General features: G+C 47.4%; 1 protein-coding gene across 1 annotated transcript; it reads left to right on the top strand.

The window, feature by feature from the left end:
* The first annotated feature begins 16,823 nt into the window (after nucleotides 1-16,823).
* On the top strand, nucleotides 16,824-17,216 carry LOC129323439 (40S ribosomal protein S15a-like). The gene has a single exon (XM_054969970.1). It carries the CDS (start codon nucleotides 16,839-16,841, stop codon nucleotides 17,214-17,216), a length of 378 nt encoding a protein of 125 aa, XP_054825945.1. The 5' UTR covers nucleotides 16,824-16,838.
* Nucleotides 17,217-17,480: the final 264 nt, after the last annotated feature.

Raw genomic sequence — 17,480 nt, 5'->3', positions numbered from 1 at the left:
GTCATTCCAGTCCCAGAGCCCTTCTGATACTTACAGGGACTGCCATTCCACCCAGGCTTCTGTCATTCCCGTGTCAAAGCCCTTTTGATACTCCCAGGGATCGTCTTTTTACTCAGAGGCATGCCATTCCAGTCCCAGAGGGTTTTTGAACATAAGAAAATAAAAGAAGCCATGTTGGATCAGGCCAATGACCCATCCAGTCCAACACTCTGTGTCACACAGTGGCCAAAAAACCCAGGTGTCATCAGGAGGTCTGCCAGTGGGCAAGGGACACTAGAAGCACTCTCCCTGATTGCCCCCCCCCAACACCAAGAATACAGACCATCACCCAGGGGCTGTCGCTCCACTCAGGGGCCTGTCATTCCAGTCCCAGAGCCCTTCTGCTATTTCCAGGGGCTGTCATTGCACTGTGGGGCCTGTCTTTCCCATCCCTGTATAGTTTATCTGGGCCTAGAGACCTTTCTGGAAAATCCATTCCACATTTTCTTTGCCCCCCCCCTTTTGCTGTAATGTATTTCAATGGAGCCCATACAAGTAAATTGGTATTCCTGCCTCCCGTGATTTCCAGTGGGCAATCCTGTCATTCGTTTTAGTACATCCCCTTCCTGGCAGCAGAAAACCTGCTCTGGGGCTGGAATGGGGAGGGAAAGGATTCTTTGAGGGGACAGTCAAGGAGACGTTTTTTGGGGGGAGACAGCAAGAGGAAGCCTCTTGGAAAGGACACAAGGACAGAGACAATCTTGGAGAGGAGTTTAAATTGGTGGGGAGGGAGTGGATTTCGTTGGGCACACAGGAACAGCCATCTACAGGACAGGACAGGATAGGATAGAGGTGATTCTGGGGGGAAGGAGAGTCTGCCAGGGGGAACAGAAATCTCCCCATTGGGCCTCAGAGAGCCCAATAGTTCCCACCAGGACCTCAAAAGCCAGGAAAGAAAGCACCCCAAGAGGGGCACACTGTTTGCGGAAAGAAAGGCTTTGAAAGAACTCAAGCAAGCAGCCCCAAAAGCTTACTGCAGGTCGTCTGAGAGTGGGTGTTTCACAGAGCCCAATAGCAGCCCCCCTGGGCACCTCAAAAGCCAGGAAAGTGGGAAGAAAGTGGAAAGAAAGAAAGAACTCAAGCAAAGAGCCCCATAAGCTGCCTTGCACCCACTGCGGGTCTGCGAGTGGGTGGGGTCAGAGCACAATAGAACCCACCAGGAACCCAAAAGCAAGTAAGAGTTTGAAAAAAAATTCAAGCCCAAGAACCCAAGGATTTGAAAGGTGAAAGAAATCAAGAGGAACCCGATAACATGGTAAAAGAATTTTTAAAAAGTGCTCTCACTAAGCAAGCAAGAATTGAAAGGTGAAAAAAATAAACAGGAATGAAGGGAAGAGTTAGCTCTCTTGCAACCAAAGACCCAAAGACCCTTGCTAAGGCACAAGGCGCTCTCGCAACGTGCAATGCAAAAGAAAAACTTCCACAGCAAGCAGTTGCTCCTGCCCACAAACTGAAGCCACGCTTCATGCACTTTCTCTTATATAGGAAACGCTAGTAGGCGCTCTCTGTTTGGCTGACAGAGCTGCCAATCAAGGTTTCCTGGGCTGAGACTGGTGTGTTCCAAAAGGGGAAGGTGACTCCACACCATTTCCTAGGAAATTGATTGAGCGTCGATGGCGAGAATCCAGGCATAACGCGCCAACGGACAGACGGACAGAACGCCCCAAAGTTTGGCGCTTTCATGAAAAGAACACACGCCCACGGCCTGCATGTTTGCAAACAACAAACAAGGTAAATCCATGCGGAATATAGGTCCATTATGAGGTCAATGCCCACCTCTAGTATCTATCATCCTTCCACCTCTTCTGTATAGTTCTTCAGTGTATTATTTCCATCTTTATTTTATTCTGATCACATACTGTATTTTTGGGTTGATCTTTTAGCATGCTGAGCCATCGCTTGAATTTCCCTTTGATTTCTTGGATCTTGTGGAACAAATCTCTTGTCCTCCCTTTTTTGTTGTTCTGTTTATTTGCACTGGTTATTATAACAGATTTCTTTGTATCTGTGTACAACTGGATGAAAAACTGCATTTAGAATTCTGACTCTATTTCTGTCATCTTTTGTTTTTGCTTCTTGTCTGTCTTTAGCAATTTTAAGAGTTTCCTCAATCATCCATTTAGGCTTCTCTTTTCTTTTGGCTACAGGAATAGTCTTTGCATATTCTTCCATGATAATATCTCTGGTTTCAGGCCATAGTTCTTCTGGTTCATGATCAATTAAACTTTGCATTGCAAATCTGTGCTTTACACAGTCTTTAAATTCTTCAGGAATATTATCTAGATTGTATTTTGGCACTATGATTCTTTTAATGATTCTCTTCAGTGTTATTCTAAATTTTGATATTAGCAACTCATGATCTGTATAACAATAAGCTCCTGATCTTGTTTTAGCAGAGAGAATAGAGCTTCTCGATCTTCTGCTTCCAATTATGTAATCTATTTGGTTTCTATATTGGTCACCCGGTGATTTCCATGTATACGATTGTCTTTGTGGTCGCCTGAAGCATGTGCTAGCAATGAACAGGTTGTTGGCTTCACAAAATTCTGAGTCACTTTCCTGCGTCATTTCATGATCTTAGTCCAAATTTCCAAACAATGTTTGATTCTGCTTTGTCTTCTACTTTTTTGTTCCAGTCATCTATGATTATCAGCATATCTTGTTTAAGTGTATGATCAATTTCTTCTTGGACACTTATGTAAAAGTTTTTGATTTCTTTCTCCTCAGCATCTGTAGTTGAGGCATAAGCTTGAATGATGGTTATGTTAATATTCCTTCCATGAAGTCTGATTAATTGGTCAGACTTTGCATTGTAGCTCTTGACTACTTGTGCTACATATCACCTCACTATTAGAGCAACACTATTTCTTTTGAGTTTGTCATTTCCACAGTAAAAAACTTTGTAATTTTCTGACTGAAAATATCCTGAGTGATTCCGCATGGCACACTTTAAAGCCGGCACTGCTGTGCACTCACGTTTATTGGTGCTGAATCGGTTTGGCTCCTGCCTGCAAGGCAATTTGGTGTCTGCTTTCTTGAGATGAATAATGCTTTCCACATGGCACACTTTAAAGCCCATGCTGCAAGGTGATTTGGTGTTTGCGTTCTTGAGATGTTTGTTTGAAGCTGCCTTTTGTGGTGGCTGGAGATGTGCTTGCACAGCAGGGGTGGGGATCGATTTGCAGCAGCTGCTTCTGAGTGCACCTTACAAACCATCCCTGGTTTAAGGGGGCGGGGGGAACCAAAAGGAAGTATGTGCACGGTCAGGGAGGGACTGATTTGCAGCAGCTCTTTCTGAGTGCACAGCTGGGGAGGGAGGGAGTGGTTTCCACTGGGTGGCCAACCAATCAGCACCCATGGAAAGGAAAAGGGGGGGGGAGATGCAGTTAGGGACTTAGACTTCCACACACACATAGAATGCAGCAGTGGCAATTCAACAGTGGCGTCAAAAAAAAGGTCGCTGAATGTGTGCATTGAAAAAGTCTGGGGAAAGCCGGGGAAAGGTTGGTTCTGCAACTCATGCCTCCTTTCCTCGTGTGGAAAGCTGGAGATCGAGAGAAGCAGAACAGAATCAAAGTCACCCTCTCGTGTGGAAAGCTGGAGATTGAGTGAAGCAGAATGGAATCAGAATCGCCAGAAACTGACCATGCGGAAAGGCAGCCTGTGTCGGTCCACATAAGTTCACTCATACCCAGGATTGCAATGTTTAAATGTTCCTTTCCTTGTTTTACAATTTCTGGGTTACCTGGCTTCATACTTCTCACATTCCATGTTCCTAATATGTGTGTCACACAGCTTTGGATGTTCCTTTTGCATCTATTCACATCAGCAACTGAACATCCTTTTGGCTTTAATCCAGTTCTGTCATTAAGAACAACGCCATTGTACTTGTCCTCTGCTCTTTCCTAGTAGCCAATTGAGTGCCATCTGACCTGGGGGTCCTGTCTTCTAGCACTATATCTTCTTTCATATTGGATTGTCTCATCATAGGGTTTTCAAGGTAAGAGATGAGCAGATGTGGTTTACCATTGCCTTCTTCTGCGCAGTACTGATCAGGGTTAGCTGAAGTGACACTACTGTTATCTGTGAAAGATCCTCCTTCTACTACTGCTGCTGCCCAGTAGCTAGCCTTCAAGAATTCTTCTGCTCTCACCACCACTGAAACTGTCAGTTCTCTTCTGCTGATGTGACCGTTGATTCCTGAAGAGGGTGGATGCCTCTTAGTCTGGTGTCTTAGCTTTGACCATTCTGCTTTGAGTGACTCTTCCAGGAGTATAGACCCTTGACTGAGTCTGCACTCCTGATAGTGTTGCTCTCAGCTTCATTGACACACTTAAATCCCCTTACCACTTTAAGGTGTATCTCCAAGAAGGGGAATAATATTACACACTCATAAAAATAAAGGTGCTTACCACTTTATTTCCATACCAGGGAAAGCTTCATTTCTGCACATCATGCTGCTGTTAAAGGCAGAGAAGTAAGCCAGGGAAAGATGGCAGGTCTCAAACCTGATGCTGAAAAAGTAAGTCATGCTTTAATCCTATTGACATGGTTTAATCCTATTGAAATCAATTGGAGATAAGTTAGCTGTGACTAAATTATCCTATTGATTCCAACATTCTTTGGATCTTAACCCAGGGAGTCTTAACACCCATGAGTGTGCTTATAACAGCATGCACCTCTATTCACCTCTATAACTGTTGTCCCTTCATTTCTTCTGACTTATAAATCATTTTGCAGTGGATTTAGGATGATAGTAGCCAAGGTACACAAAAGGATGTTTTTGGCAGAGCTCCAGCACTTACATTTTAAGTCCCTCTAGTACATCCCTAGACACAATTCTAGCTGTGCCGATGTCATATGCAGCCTCTCATGTCTTGCAAGTGGTAACAGAGTTACATATTTAACAGCATAGGGAATAACTGCAACTCCTGTCATCTAATAGCCAAATAGTGCTGATCTTTGGATACACAAACCTGGAGACTGGAGCTATGAATGGACAAGACAGATATTCCTAAACACCTGAAAAATGCCCCAAGTTTGCTGAATAATCTGCTCTCTCTCTCTCTCTCTCTCTCTCTCTCTCTCTCTCTCTCTCTCTCTCTCTCATTTAAAACCCCCAAATGCTAAAAGGAGCCCCTCTAGCTTTAACCAGATGTCCTTAGGGGCTGTTGCTAGGCAATCATAACAGTTAGCCAGTATCCCAGGCTTTGTTTCTGTCAGGAAAAGTCAGGGGGAGGAGGCAGGGCCCATTCCAGGGGCCTTTGGGTCTTTAAGGAAGGACTTATTGGGACTAGGCCCAGAAGCAACTGCCAGAAGACTTGATACCTCATGACTTACATGACTCACTCAGGCCTGGCTGCCTGCTGCTGCTCAATATCACTCCCACAAAAGCCAGTGTACGTAGAGTTTCAAAGTAACATCTGGGAGACCCAGGTTGAATCACCACTCTGCTGTGGAAGCTCATTGGCCCAGTCACACACTCTCAGCCTAACGTACCTCTCAGGGCTGTTGTGAGGATGATATGGAGGCAAAGAGAATAATTTAAACTGCTTTAGATCCCCATTGTGCTGAAAGGCAGTATATAATAAATGAAGTAAATTAAGAAATATAGGTGAGGCTAGGGGGAAGATAAAAGGTAAGTTGTTTAGTAGGTTTGAAGGAGAGAAGGATGTGGGGGAAAGTGAACATGTGGAGACTGCCAGGAGGAAAGAGGAAAAAGTGTGGGAGAGGGGATACAGAGGAAAGTGAGGTACCCCCTGCAAATCCTTGCAAGTTCCCCACCATGCAGTCGGGGCCAGCTTAGCTGGCACCATGAAAATGATGAGGGGAGGGGGGAAAGTGAAGACAGGGTGCTGACAAAGGTGATTAGACAGGAGAGAAGGAAGCAGGAAAGCTTTGGGGGCAGGAAGGGAAAGAGGACATGATGGAAGACGGGAAAATGAGATGTCCCCCTCAAGTCCTTGCTGGTCCCCACTTGTGTTCCTCTATTAATTTCCTCAAATGTCCCAGAAGGTGGGACAGAAGGCAAGAGGGATAATTTCTTATCAACTTTGCAGAACATTAAAAAGTACTGAAGTGATAATCCTCCTGAGTTTGCTTGACATCATTACTGCCATTTTACAGTGCTCAGATTCTCTTTTGGAAATTAAAGAATCCAGTCCTTATTGGTAGCTGTGTATTTCCTTTACTATGTTTAATCTTTGCTGACTGTCACACACAGTAAGTGTGTGGATTCTGTCTAGTCTGCTTATTCTCCCTCTGATTGTCATTTTAAATGTTATATAGTTAAACCAGAGGTATTAGAGGTGTGGTTACTCCTGGGCTAATCGGAGGTGGGCATAGTGACACCTGACACAGGTTGGACACTAGTCAGCTTCCCTCAAGTTTTGATGGGAAATGTAGGCATCCTGGTCTTGCAGCTTGACTCTCTGACTGCTGTCCAATGGACTTTTCAACTGTCACTTGTCCAACATTCCGCCAAGCTGCCTACATTTCCCATCAAAACTTGAGGGAAGCTGGCAAGTGTCCAACCTGTGTCAGGCGTCACTTGTGGTCCCGCTCTCAGGCTCATGGGGTTATTTGAGACTATGCCCACCTCTGATTAGCCCAGGAGCTTAGAGGTATGATCTTGTGACCAACATGGAACGTTGTAAATTCCATGGAGGAGCAGCACAGATGGCTAGTGTCTCCTGAAAGGGGAGAGAGGTGATTCAGACATGCAGTCCAAGGGTGCATGGGTGGGAGGTCCCAGGACACACTGAGCACATAGCAGGACAGCCTAATTATAGAGTAAAATGTACCCTGAGGCAAAACTGACATCTTACTCCCAAAGACAATAGCTTGATGGCTGTTTCCAGAATGGAGACAATAGAACTGAGAGGGCTTGATTTTGCCTTCCTGAGAGGAACTAAAGATGTAAAAAGATGATTAATGACTCCGGCTGGCTGGATGGGTGAGGTGTATTAGTCCCTGAGTGACTACAATGGTAGAAGCTTGTAACTCTTCCCCTTTGCTGTACTGGATTTTACTGATGGCTGTGTAGACAAAGGATGGAGGCTTCGGGGCATGGAGACAAATGTTCATGTGGTCGGTGGCATTGTGGAATCTTTAAACTTGTGAGTTTTGGCACCTTGCTTGATCATCCCAGTTTAACCATACAGTTAGGAAAGGCATCCGGCTAAGTAATTCATATTTTGATATTTTTGCGCTGTATCTTTGTTCTTTTTCCTCCATGTTAATTCATATTTCTAGAAGTTTTAACTAAACAATATTACAGTTGCTCCCACCTCTTACAAAAAGAACTGCTTGGGTTACATATTTTCTTGAAAACAGCTTTATACTCATACTAGCAACAGGAACCCACAATCTGGACTGGACATCCAAAAGTTGGGCCTTTTCTCATAGAGGTTGTACTTCTTTCTCCCAGGGTGGGAATGAAACACCAGTCTCCTGTTTTCCATTACCTCACTTCTTTCCACTGAGCTATAGCAAATTTATACCTCTGCTTCCTTTGAAGATCCTGTTGTCATGTGCATTCTTTCATATCTAAATGGCTCCCTTTCTTTCCTCAAACCAGCAGCAATTCAAATGTGTCATGAGGGAATGATTGGCAGTCTCCTGACTGGCTAGCCTCCTGATCACTGTGCTTGTGCATCACAGTGTGTGCATGCTGTTTTGCTTTGTATAAGATTAGGACTGTGTACTGACTGATAAAGTACTGATACTGGCATAGCAGCTGTCCAGAGCAGCAGAATCATTGGTCCTAACATTGTACAGGCTTCAACTAAGTGCTTTACTTATGTGCTCAGGAGTTTAAAGGCAGTCATAATTTTTTTTGAAATGATAATGTTGCCCTCCCAGCCAGCAGTGTAAGCTGCTTGGGATGGGGGCCAACTTTGCAGCACTGGATGAAGGGAGGCAGACCCTCCTTTCCCGGGCATCCGGGGATTTTTCCCTGGGAGGTGGAGCAAAGGGCATAAAAGCCTGCTCCGTCTCTTAGGTCCGCAACTTTCTTCCTTGCTCGGCATGAGAGGAGCTGCTCCTGGTGCCGAGCACAAGGGGACATTGCGGAGGGCCTCATCAGCACGGCGGTGGTGGCGGCGACAAAGGTGGCAGTCCCAGTGTCTAGCGAGGCACGGGGAGACAGCATCGGCGGCTTCCTCCTTCACTCCTGGCACTCTTGTTTCCCCACCGGGCATTTTTGCCAGCCGCAGTGCTTGCCACGGTCATGCGCCCAGCTTTGGTATGGAGGAAGGGTGGCAAGAGCAGCTCTGGGAGGGGCTCCCGTTTGCCTTGTGGGGCGGCAGCGGCTAAGAAGCCGCAGTGTGTGAGTGGTCTCGCCGGTGTCCCTCCATCGTGCCTGCAGTGGTGGCATGTGTCTTCGCTGCCGGGTGTTTGTCGGCCGGGGCGGGGCTTGCTGTGGCTGCCTGCTTAGCTCCAGCAAGGAAGAGGGGTGGCGAGGGAGCGCTAGAAGGGCTCTTGTTGCCCCAGGCGGTGGCACGCTGGGCTTGAAGGGTGGCGGTTTGAGGGGCTCTGGCCTCGGCCTTTCCCCTCCCCCCCGCTTTGTGTTCTTTGTGGTGGTAGGCCTGGGCTGTTGGGAGTTTAACAGGCCCATAGTGGCTTGGGGGCAGTGGTGCATTTGTTGCTCCTGACCCCCCCCCCTTATTAACGAGCGGGTTTAATTGGCTTAGTGCTTATCACTCCTGGGTTGCTATTGCTGTGGGGAGGTAGCTTGAATTGCGAATTTGCTCCCCCCCCCTTTGAGGCGTAGCAGCCCTGCTGGCTTGTATGTCTTTGTGGTACTGGGGCATAGTGGTTAAGTGGTTTGGCTGGGGTCAGCCCCTTCCTCCCATTGGCTTTGGCCTGCTTCCCTGCACTTACTGTGGGGTAGTAGGGTTGAGTGGCTGTGCTTGCTATTGCTCAGCGCTTTGATTACTGGGCTTTGGCTGGGTATCCTCCCCTAGGGCTCTGGGGTAGTTTGTGGTTCCCCTTGGGTCTTCCCTCCCCCTTTTTGCTTCAGTGCATTCCTGCGGCAGAAATTTGGTGGTTGGGTGGACATTTTAGGTTGCATGCCATTTGCCTTGTTGCTAGTGGGGGTTCCATGTGGGTTAACCATGCCTAAAGGAAGGGCCAGTGGGTCCTCTAAGGGCAAGCAGCCTGCAAAGAGGTCCACCCCAAAGAGGTCTGCACCGCCTGTGTCATCCTCAGAAGATGAGGGTGATGTCCTGGACAGGCAGGACATACTTAAGCGCTTGGCTGCTTTGGAGAAAGCTAAGAGCTGTTCATCCTCGGGGCAGGGCAGAGCAAAATGCGCAGGGGGCTGTCAGGAGTACTTCCAATGCAACATTTTTAAGGGAGGTGCTAAATTGTATATCTGCTCTTGAAGGTAGTGCTGGCAGCCAGGATCTCGTTTCCACCATGGCAGCAGACGGTGCAGAGACACAGCACAGTGAGCCTGTAGAGCAAGAAGTGATGGTGGAGGGTGGACCGATGACATTGGCCATGGAGCTGGCAGATGGAGATGGTAAGCCCCCCCCAGCCTCAGCACATGGGTTCATGGCCTTGGGGGCCATGGGGTGGGCCTGTGCCCCCAGCGCCTTCCACAACCTTGCAGACAGCCTCTTCAGCATCCTTTTACACAGGGGGACAAGCTATGGCTCCAGCATCTCCCTCATGGGGACAACCTGGGTGGGCAGTCCTGAATATGGACCCCAGCGGCACTCAGTCCTCTCAGGGGGCTAGTGGTCAGGCATCATGGGCTGGGGAATTGACCCAATCTGCCTCGGGCCAGTCTCCATGGTGGGATTACTTCCCAGGGGCATTGTGGTATCCGTCATGGCCAGGACCAGCAGCATATGGGTCTGTTCCTTTCCATGCTCTTCCATTTGGGGACACGGCAATGCCGTTGGGTGATCATTTCACCCCGGCCACCAGGGAAAAGTTTCTGAAGGGAATGTGGATGTTTTCACACTCCCCTTCAGAGAGTTAGAAAAGAAAGAGGAGGAGGAGTTGGATGACCGAGAGAAGGAGCACTTGAAACATAGGAAGGTGAATAGGACATGGACCAACTGGCTCCTGGGGTCGTTGATTTACTCTGGCATTATCGCTGCCCCACTTTTTCAGTATATTGACATTATTTACCAGGGCTATACAGACTTCACCGGAGCGGCTTGGCTTCAATATGACAAAGAGTTCCGTATGAGGGCTGCCATGAACCCAAACCTCCCTTGGGACCAAATTCATCAGCAGCTGTGGCTGCAGCTGATGGCCCCTGTGAAGCCAAACCTGGGTGAGCGTTTGGACAGTGAGCATATACTCCAAAGGCAGCAGCCTGCCCAGGGATCCCACACTCGAGTGGGGCAGCCGGTTCAACCCCGTCTGCTTGTGTGGGAGAATTGCTATGAGGGAGCCTGTTCCTTTTAAGCACCAAGAAGGCAGCAGGTGAGTTCAGACTCGTCCACCACTTGTCTTTTTCTCAGTCAACGATGCGATTCTGGAGCACTTGTGCTCTGTGAGGAACATTTTGTTTGACCAAGCGGTCAGGGTGGTTAGGAGATGTGGGGTTGGCGCTGAATTGGCCAAATGTGACATTAAGTCACCATTTCGCCTTTTGCCAGTGCACCGATATTGAACTCCTTGGTTTCTCGTTTGAAGGCCAATTTTATATGGACCTTGCCCTTCCCATGGGATGCTCGGTGTCCTGCATCGCATTTGAGCATTTCAGCACCTTTTTGGAGTGGGTGGTACTGTCCCACCTTCAGGGTTGGGACACAGCCCATTACCTGGACGATTTCCATTTCGTGGGCCCCGCCTAGTCCAGGCAATGCACTTGTCTTCTAGCTGGGTTTATGGGTCTGGCTAAAGAGCTGGGTGTGCCTTTGGTGCACAAAAAGATGGAAGGTCCGGCCACAGTTTTAACATTCCTTGGTATAGAGTTAGACACAGTGCGGCAGACTTCTAGGCTGCCAGACGATAAATTAAGTGGCCGTAGGGAACTGCTAGCTGCTTTTCGGAAGCTGCACAAGCCTTCATTACGTGAGCTGCAGCAGTTAGTTGGCCACCTTAATTATGCCTGCCGTGTGGTCATGCCTGGGAGGGCGTTCCTTTGGCACGCCTGTGCCCCAATGGGCAGTTTGCAGCTGCCTTATAATTAGAGATGGGCACGAACAGCAATATGAACAAAAAAAAGCCACAAACAGCCCAATCTGCTGTTTGTGAGCAAGCTGTTCGTGAGGCCCTGTTCCTGGGAACGTGCTCATTCCAAGCCCTCTTTGTGGCGTTCGTCAGCCATTCGTAAAGCCAGACAGTCTGGCGCCTTTTAATCAGTTCCCCTGGCAACATAGGCATGGACTGTCTGAACTCTGTCTGAACTCTTTCTGGCTTTTTTCTGGCTTGTAACTCCTCAAAGTACGTTACAGCAGACAGTCCAGTTTTTGCCTCTGTAAACAGAAAATGACGTGAAAGGGGGAGACCCATGGATCATGCCTTTCCCTGGGTGCAATCTCTATGAATCTTGGGGGGGGGGTCTTCAGAGGACAGTGAGGACTATGTCCCCTGCAACTTTGGTGGGTATTGGACATCAGGAAGGTCAGTTTGTAACTCCTCAATTAGCTTCCTGCAGACAGTCCAGTTTTTGCCACTGTGAAGAGAAAATGACATGAAAAGGGGAGACCCATGGACTCTCCTTTCCATGGCTCAAGTTCTGCTAAGTCCCAAGGGGGCCATTCTGGCTCCCACAAACCTCCAGCTATGAACATGTTTATGAACGTGTCATGTCCATCGATGTTCGTGAATCCCTGTTTGTGGATGGCAACAAACAACAAACATCGTGTTCATTTTTTCCTGTTCGTGCCCATCTGTATTTCTCATATTGTCAGGATCAGAGCTGGGATGAGGGCGGACCTCAAGGTGTGGGATGAGTTCCTGTGTTCCTACAACGGAGTGACCTTCTGGAGGGAAGAACTCCTCTTGGAAGGAGAGTTACAGGTGATGTCCGATGCCTCTGGGTCCATTGGCTTTGGGGTCTACTTTCAAGGTCATTGATGTGCTAAGCAATGGCCAGCCTGGTGGGCGAGTAGGGGCCTCACTTTGGACCTTACCTTTCTGGAGTTATTCCCCATTCTAGTGGGTAGGGAGCTTGCAAACCACACGGTCCACTTTTGTTGTGACAGCCAAGCTGTGGTGCCCATTCTCAACTCACTCTCCTCCAGATCTGTTCAGGTAATGGGGCTGGTTAGGGCTTTTACGCTACATTGCTTGCAGCTTAAAATTTTGTTCTGGGTGAGGCACGTTCCTGGCATTAGTAATGGCATGGCAGATGTGCTGTCTCACTTTCAGATGGAACGGTTTTGCCAGCTCACACCAGAGGCCAACTTGCAGCTGGCCGTGATGCCCCGAGACCTGTGGAGCCTTGGATGCTAGAGGCAAGCAGGGCAATTAGCTTAGTGATCACCCCCAGCACAAGAAGGTCCTATGATTGGACTGTATGCCAGTTTGCAGATTTTAGATGGTCTAAGGGGATGCAGCGGGTATGGCCCATCCCCGTGCCACACTTGATGCAGTTTTGTGTGGAGCAAAGAGGTAAGCGCCTGGCAGTGAAGTCCATTAGAGGCCAACTTGCGGCCTTAGCCTTTGCCAGCAAGGTCAGGGGATTAACCGAGGCTATGGAGGACTTCTGCTTGCAGAAGATGCAGGAAGGTTGGGCCCGGGAGGCTGGTACCAGGAAGGATGACCAGCAGCCCATCTCCCTGATGGTTTTGCAGGGCCTGGGGGCTATGTGGGGTAAGGTCTGTAGTTCAGATTTTGAGGCAACCCTGTTTCATGCCACTGTCCTCACCGTCTTTTTTGGCACACTGCGGGTCAGTGAGCTGGTTGCCGGTTCCAGCTCAGATATGTCCTGCCAAGCCTTGCAGGGGGCGGACATTCATTTTGTTGGGGATAAATTATTGCTCCTGGTACGCTGGTCCAAAACTGACCAGATGGGTGCAGGGTCGACTGTTTTGCTTGGCCCTTGTGATGAGCCAGGTCTGTGTCCTGTGCAGGCGTTACAGACTTACCTGGAGCTCCGGGGAGAGGGAGGTGGCCCTCTCTTCAGGCATGAAAATGGTTCCCCACTGACCAGGTACCAGTTTTGGGTGGTCACTGGGTGAGCCCTAGCTGAGTTGGGGCTAAACGGGGTCCGATTTGGGACTCATTCATTTTGTATTGGGGCTGCCTCTACCGTGGCAGTGATGGGCTACCCGGTGACCGCGATTCAGAAGATAGGCCGGTGGCGGTCCTCTGCGTACCACTCCTATGTGTGCCCCTCAGTCGGTTTATGAATGTATATTGAATCTGTTTTCTTTTTAGATGCTGGGGCTCACCACGGGAAACTACGTATACTCATCTGCAGGCACAGTTGTGTATTTTGGGTGGCTCATCAAGCCAAGAAGACTGCATTTGGTTCCCAGCTTGGCCTTAGCAAGTGGGCAACAGTGGAGTGGCAGGGGTGTTGGGGCGTAAGGTAGTCCGGCCTGCTGCCACCGCTTTTTGAGGGGAGGTCTAACCCACCTCCTCACATTTTAGTTATCTACCTTGGTGGTAATGACCTTGGCTTGATGAAGGGCATTATCTGGCATTATCTGTGCATGCTCAGGCAGATTTGCACTTCATAAGTGAACGCTGGCTTGGTATTCTTATTGTGTGATCTGCAATGATCCCAAGGCATGTATGGTGGGAAGCATTGGACCCAGGGGCTATAGAGAAGGCTCTCAGGAAGGCTGATAGAGCCCTCGAGAAAGCCATGGCCAGGGGCTTAGGGATTTATTTACCTCACCCCGGGATTCGGGCACAGTGCCCTGACCTCTACCGAGGTGATGGGGTCCACATTTGGTGGCAGGTAATAACATATTCTTGGAAGATAATTTGGCAAGGGCTCAGGTTGGCCATAAGCCACCTGTGGTGTGCAGGGGTCTGAGCAGAAGCTTGACCTCCTGCATTGGCAGGATAGGATGGGATTTGAGCAGGATGGTGACCCCCTTGGCACATTCCCTTAGAGGAATTGGGGGTCTGTCAGGAGCAGCTGGTGAGCTTCATGGCAGCCAGTTGTGAGGGCAGACTGCCCAGTGGGACTCCTGGACAAGTCCACCTCTATGGGCTCACGGCAGTGGGGGTCGGAGCTTTAAAGGGGAACCACTTGCCTGGCCACCGGGTACCAACCATCCTTTGGAAGCCTCACCCCTGGGGAAGTGGGGGCTCGCCCAGGCAGGTCAAGGCGGAGGTCCGGTGAGACCCCAGAGCTTGACCTGCACAGCTAGTTAGATCCCTTGCCAATTCAAAGTTTATGTTTAATTAATAAAGCAGCCCATATTTTATACCCAAGCAACTTGTCTGCCTTTTATTTTGACTGGGGGGGGGGGGCAATAGGCACTGTCTTCTAGTCAGGACATGGGAAACCCAGTTGCTAAGTCAGCAGTGCTAAAAGGAAGAGATTGCGTATTTTTCTGGAAGTACTTACTCAATTGCCCACTTCCAAGTTGGTGCCAAGCTAAGTAGCAATGCCGCGTCACAAATTCTGATTCCCATACCAAGTCAACCCAGCAGTGGGAGAGGACCAGTAGAATCTAGTTCAATGCCCTTCTATTGTCACTGACAGATGCTCCTCTTAGTCTTCCAGTGTATACTCTGCACAGACTACCTTCAACCCCTTTTTATGTTTGTGACTCAGTATCCAGATTATAAATGCCCTGTCATTGCAACGCGGTCACTTCAAATCAAGCCTGAATTCTCCTTAGAAGCTAAAATGACAAAACTGAGGCTATTGTGACATTGTATCAGTCGGATATGTCACTTTGCACTTTTGGATACTGTTGCACTTTATCTATCTTGCAATTTTGTAATGTGGAAGAAAGATAAAGAAGTTTATTTTTATTCAAAGATTTAATATATTTATTCATTGTGTAACATAGGGTTACTAACATTAGTTAGCTATTTATGGCAAATGCTTTTGGTTCAACTGCCAGGTGGGACCTGGAGGTCTCCTAGAATTACACTTGATCTCCAGACTACAGAGAAAATGGCAGCTTTGGGGGTGGGGGTGGAATCTATGGCATCAAATATCTGCTGAGTTCCCTCCCCTCCTCAGACTTGACTCCACAGGCTCCACAGGTGATTGGCTGGCTAGCTACAACCACCATGCTGTGGAAAAGATTTGTGTTGAAACCCTAGGACATCAGGATTATCATCCTTTCCTTATCTTCTGTTGTTGTTTCCCAAAAGAACTCTCTAGAATATGTCTTGAGAAGACCACATAATTATAACACTTCTATTACAGCTGAGCCCTTATACAGAGCTAGTTATCAAGGCAGATTCTTATTAGACTTGTACATGGGAGTTTGTTTTGTCTCTTTTGATTTTGTTATTAATTCCCCAAATGACTGTTTCATTATTGGGTTGTTTTGTATGTTTTTTGTTTCATTATTATTGTTTCATTTTTATAATTCTATTTCATTATTATTTTCCATTGATCTCTATGGAAGTACCACTTTCCTTGAGTCTGTACCTTCCTGGTTTTCTGTCTGAGCTGGACAAAGTTCAGGGGGGTTGCAGTATTCTACTAGAATATCTACACTTCAAAATATGAAACCAAAAAAATAAAGTGATCCCCTTTTTGAGGCAATGATATGTGCTCATGTTTAACATTAAAGCCAATGGGAAGATTAATAGGAAACAGGTCCACCAAAAGCAGCTTGAGGAATTGGCACTACAGCCACTTTGCGTGAAGAACAGTAGCTTGAGCTTGCAGCGGGGACTTCTGGCGCTTGGTAGACTGCTATTACGGCTGACTACTGCTACTTTTTCAGTCACCCCTTCCTCTCCTTTTGCCAGATATGCCCCTACTATGCTGCACATTCTTCTCACCAGAGACCGAAGATCCCCTGCCAGTTGTGATGTACTGTTTTTGTCCACAGATGTCAAATAAGATACTGTAATGTTTGTATGAAATGTGTGTGGTTGTATTACTGAACAGTGTGTGATAAATAAAAGTTTTGTGGTTGGATTACACTTGGAAAACTAGACATACAATATAGATTGAGTTACACAAAGCAAATGAATCCCTAATTAATTGTCATTCCCAAATAAACAGCAGCTTCATGGGTGGTGGGTGGGGAGGCACAATTAAAATCCAAAAGAGTTCAGTACACACTCAGGCAACACAGCAATGCACACACAAATAAAGAACTAATGAAGGAAATAAGACTGAAGAGGAATTAATTTTTTAAAATGAGCCAGAAGTGGCAGGAAAAAAAGCAAGATAGAAGTAAAGATAAATAATAAAGAAGGGAAGAAAGGAAGAGGGGCAAGTAAATACAGTAAAATGCTTCAGAAAGAAGGCAACACACACAGCACATAAAAACAGAAAACTAAGGAAGTTAAAAAGGAATAATATATTATAAAATCCTACACTATTCTTTGGCACTTGCAAACTCTCTCTCTCTCTCTCTCTCTCTGAATTGATTCCCTACAAATAGGCACTCTCCAGAATGTGAATCCAACTATTTTCTTATTTAAAGTCCCACCTCATAGGCTTCAGGATTGGACTATGTCACATGTATATGTAATTTCAGTGGCTGTAGTCTGCAATCAATCAAAAAGACCCAGAAGCTGGAGCTTCCGCCACAGAGTTCTATATGGTGTAAGCCAAGAACCACCTCGATGGAAGCCTCCTCTCCTTCCCAATTGAGAGGCTCATGATTCCCATAATCCCTTGCAGGCGGGCACCCACTTTCCTTTTTCCACCATCTTGCTGTGCAGGCACCATGGTGCGCATGAATGTTCTGGCAGATGCTCTTAAAAGCATCAACAATGCAGAGAAACATGGGAAACATCAAGTTCTCATCAGACTGTGCTCCAAAGTAATTGTCCAGTTCTTGACTGTGATGATGAAGTATGGGTACATAGGTGAATTTGAGATCATCAATGATCACAGAGCTGGGGAAATCATTGTGAACCTCACAGGCAGATTCAACAAGTGTCTTGTTATCAGTCCAAGATTTGATGTCCAACTGAAGGATTTGGAAAAGTCGCAGAATAACCTGCTTCCTTCACACCAGTTTGGGTATATTGTGCTGCCTACGTCAGCTGGCATCATGGACCACGAGGAAGCAAATCAAAAACATGCAGGCTTCTTTTTCTAAACTTGTAAAAAAAAGGGCAGATTAATAAATGGTTCAAATGCGGGGGGGGGGGGGGGCGGGGGGGAGAAAAGACCCAGAGGCTGTCTGCCCACCATTCTCCCTAAGAAACACAGCTTTGTACACCCTCATTAAGAAAACACAGCAGAGAGAGAAGATAGGACACATCAGATCAGGTCTGAGAGAAACAAAAGTTGCTCAAACAAAATGGAAGAAAATAATGGTCCACCCCTCCAGGCTATTTAGATAGGGAATTGGTTTTGTTTT

Source organism: Eublepharis macularius, chromosome 2, assembly GCF_028583425.1.
Source record: "Eublepharis macularius isolate TG4126 chromosome 2, MPM_Emac_v1.0, whole genome shotgun sequence".
NCBI lineage: Eukaryota > Metazoa > Chordata > Lepidosauria > Squamata > Eublepharidae > Eublepharis > Eublepharis macularius.
This window is presented reverse-complemented; position numbering and strand designations above follow the sequence as displayed.

Coding starts and splice junctions, on each gene's coding strand:
- LOC129323439 (XM_054969970.1), top strand. CDS start 16,839: ATGGTGCGCATGAATGTTCTGGCAGATGCTCTTAAAAGCATCAACAAT.